The sequence below is a fragment of the Clinocottus analis genome, unplaced genomic scaffold (assembly GCF_023055335.1).
Source record: "Clinocottus analis isolate CAN_PGR_092001 unplaced genomic scaffold, fCliAna1.0.p SCAF_9, whole genome shotgun sequence".
NCBI classification, from domain to species: Eukaryota; Metazoa; Chordata; class Actinopteri; order Perciformes; family Cottidae; genus Clinocottus; species Clinocottus analis.
The window spans coordinates 2,076,835-2,080,000 of record NW_027176251.1 but is presented as its reverse complement, the minus strand read 5'-3'; the positions used below and the strand labels follow the sequence as shown (position 1 = coordinate 2,080,000).

General features: G+C 47.3%; 1 protein-coding gene across 1 annotated transcript; it reads left to right on the top strand.

Moving 5' to 3' along the window:
• Positions 1–246: 246 nt before the first annotated feature.
• Positions 247–2,921, top strand: LOC137780916 (chromatin target of PRMT1 protein-like). Its single transcript, XM_068569292.1, has 6 exons — positions 247–292; positions 1,155–1,283; positions 1,773–1,920; positions 2,000–2,165; positions 2,368–2,442; positions 2,678–2,921. Exons 2-6 carry the CDS (start codon positions 1,219–1,221, stop codon positions 2,857–2,859), a joined length of 636 nt encoding a protein of 211 aa, XP_068425393.1. The 5' UTR covers positions 247–292; positions 1,155–1,218; the 3' UTR covers positions 2,860–2,921.
• The last annotated feature ends 245 nt before the right edge of the window (positions 2,922–3,166 follow it).

Sequence of the window (3,166 nt, the reverse complement as noted above, 5' to 3'; positions counted from 1 at the left end):
TTTCTGCACTATTAATAAATAGAGCTTTTATTTTGAAGGCTAAGACTAGAAACAAGGTTTCCGCCACTTTCCTCTGAACTCGTCCTAAAAAAAGTTTGTTTGTGGGCGTGGCTTCTGTTGCGAGAGAGAGAGAGAGAGAGAGAGAGAGAGAGAGAGAGAGAGAGAGAGAGAGAGAGAGAGAGAGAGAGAGAGAGAGAGAGAGAGAGAGCTAATCGACGCGCTCCTTTGTGTGTGGTTGCCCCTGGTTACCGGATGATCGGCAGGTTTTCCCCGGCTTTGGCGCAATCACGTGGTGAAGACAAGCAGATATTTAATAATTATAACAATTATAGTATTCTTACATAATAATGAAAAAAAACAGAAATATACTGTTTTATTATTAAAAAAATATATATTATAAAATATTTTCTTTAGATTACATTTTTTTCATGAAAGGATACAATCCAATGTCGGGTAAATATTTAAAACTTAAAGCTTGATTTAAATATTAGAGCTTAATTATTTAAACATTAATAAATGTATTGACACATTAAATGTATTTAACAGGCCTGGACAGGCCTCGACTCCTTATGAAGGAGCTGCAGGTTTAATTGACGTTTCTCCGCCACGCAGTGAAGATTAAAAGGTAAACTCTGTCCTGACAAGCTAGCTAAACTCTCCACAAACATATACACACATATATATATAGATAAATACATATATACACACACACACATATATAAATTTAATATATGTACAAACTGAACCACAAATAGATAGTGTTTAAGCTAAAGCTAAAGCTAGAAACACACAACGTGCCGCTAATTGCGGCGAATCTCCATTGAACAAAAGTTTGAAACGTGTAGTTCCATAGTTTGTGTGCGCAATAAACCACCGGGCGGACTGCGGTCTCGCCACGCCGCTCGGGGAGCTCTGCTCTCCGGTTCGGCTGCTGTCTGAACTCCGAAACAGCGCTTATTATGCACGAAACACACGTTTCTACCGGCGCGGCTGCAGCCAAACGCAACGTGCAGAGAACGTCGAGCACGTTTATCAGAGTGCGTGTGATTGCGTGCGTGCCGAAGGAAGAGGAGGCCGTGTCCTCACATGGGCCCGAGGGAGGCTCTTGTGTGGGGCCCCCTCGTGACTAGAAAGCGGTTGTCTTTGTTAATCAGCCCGCAGGTGAACGAGATTCGACGCAGCCGCGTTGTGGCCTCAGCAGCAGAACTCACGAAGCACATGGAATCTTCAGCAGCCGACTCGGTTTACCCGAGAAGCAGCAGCACGCTGCCTCTGCACGAGCGGTGAGCGCGTTCATGTCATTCTGAGGCCTGGTCTGTCTCATGGACACTGAATTAATTTATAACATCTGGGATTGTATTGCACTTGCCCCTGCAGGGTTCTTACGGTCATGGAGAACCTGCAACAGTAAATGTGTCATTTGTATGTGTTCATGACGTTCATTTAAGATGAGTTTGAAATAATGAATATGCTTTTAAAAGAAATAGGCTCAAAATAAACAGGCATACATACAGGCATCTATATAAATGTTATTCTTTAATCAAACTGCCTCATTTATTTGTGTCATTTAAGGTATACTGTATGCTTTGAATGCTCATTGTTAGTTTAAATACTCAATTAGCTCATGGACATTTCGGTTAAAAGTCATACAAATTTGGTTTAAAGTCATGAAAATGTGGTTATAAGTCATGGACATCTATGAGTCAGACTATGTCTGAACCCTGTACTTCCTGTTTGTCCGTCCTTCTTCCTGTCTGTCCGTCCTGCTTTAGCTTCTCTCAGGTGCTGGTGGACCAGCTGACCTGGTCCAGAACCGGGTCCTTTGATTCCGTCCTGCTGCAGCAGCCGAAGGAGCGTGAACCCTCCAAGGTGTTCCAGCGGATGACGAGGGAGAGTTCATCATCGACGCTCCACCTGCAGGTGAGTGGTGGAGCTGGTGGAACGGCGGGGTAATTTCTTCACCAGGTGTGCTAACCACCTGCTCTCCGTCCCGGTCCAGACCCGCTACCTGTCCCTCACGCAGCGGTTCAGGAGGAGGAGCGTCTGGACTCGGCTCGGCGGGCATGTGGACACTCCGCTGCTATCCGCCTGCAGACCTCCAGGCTACTGGAGCTTCATGAACAAGTACCGACGCAGAACCGGCTTCACCTGCTTCACCTGCACAGGTGAGCACCGGGTGGTGTTTTCTCTGTTCACTTCTTACCTGTACCCGGAGTTATGCCTCTGTACCCGGAGTTATGCCTCTCTACCCGGAGTTATGCCTCTGTACCCGGAGTTATCCCTCTGTACACGGAGTTGCGCACCTGTACATGTAGTGACACCTGTACATGTATTACAGTGTGTCACCTGTATGTCCTTCCTGTACAGGACGAGGTAACCTTCACAGTCGACTCGGCCAGCATCGTCTCCTGATGAAGCGACACATCCAGAAAAAAGTGAAAGGTCAGTGGATCAACACACTCATCTGTAGTCAACCTTCACAAGACCTTGACCTGTAGTGAGACGTTGACCTGTAGTGAGACGTTGACTTGTAGTCGGACCTTCACCTGTATTGAGACTTGTAGTCGGACCTTCACCTGTATTGAGACTTGTAGTCGGGTCTTCACCTGTAGTAAGACCTTCACCTGTAGTGAGACCTTCACCCATGTTCCACTTCTTATCCATTCATCTTTTACAGGACAAACACATCTGCAGAGGGGCGGGGCCAGCACCTCCAGGGGGCGGGGCTTCAGCAAATACCAGGTCCCGACCAAAGAGCAGCTGGACGCTCAACTGGACGACTACATGTCCCTGTCCAAGAGCCGCCTCGACGCACAGCTGGACGAGTACATGGCCATGGCGGGCCAGCACTGGGTCTGAGGGTCTGGACTGATGGAGGCGGAGTGTAGTTCCGGCTTGGGGCTGAGGGGGTGGGGTCTAGTTCTGGGTTGGGACTGAGGGGGCGGGGTCTAGTTCTGGGCCAGTTGGTTGGTTTTGAAGGAGGAACGTGAGTTCGTCTCCCAGGTAAGTTCAGGTGTGTTTTGTTACCTGGAGGCGAGCTGTTGGTTTGGTTTGGTTCTGTTTCACTGATCCCTTTGAGTGTAGGAATTTCTCCATTGTGTTTCTGAGGCTCTGCTTTTGTTCCCAGAATTTAATTATGTTTTAATAAAAGACGTTACCTTCTGTG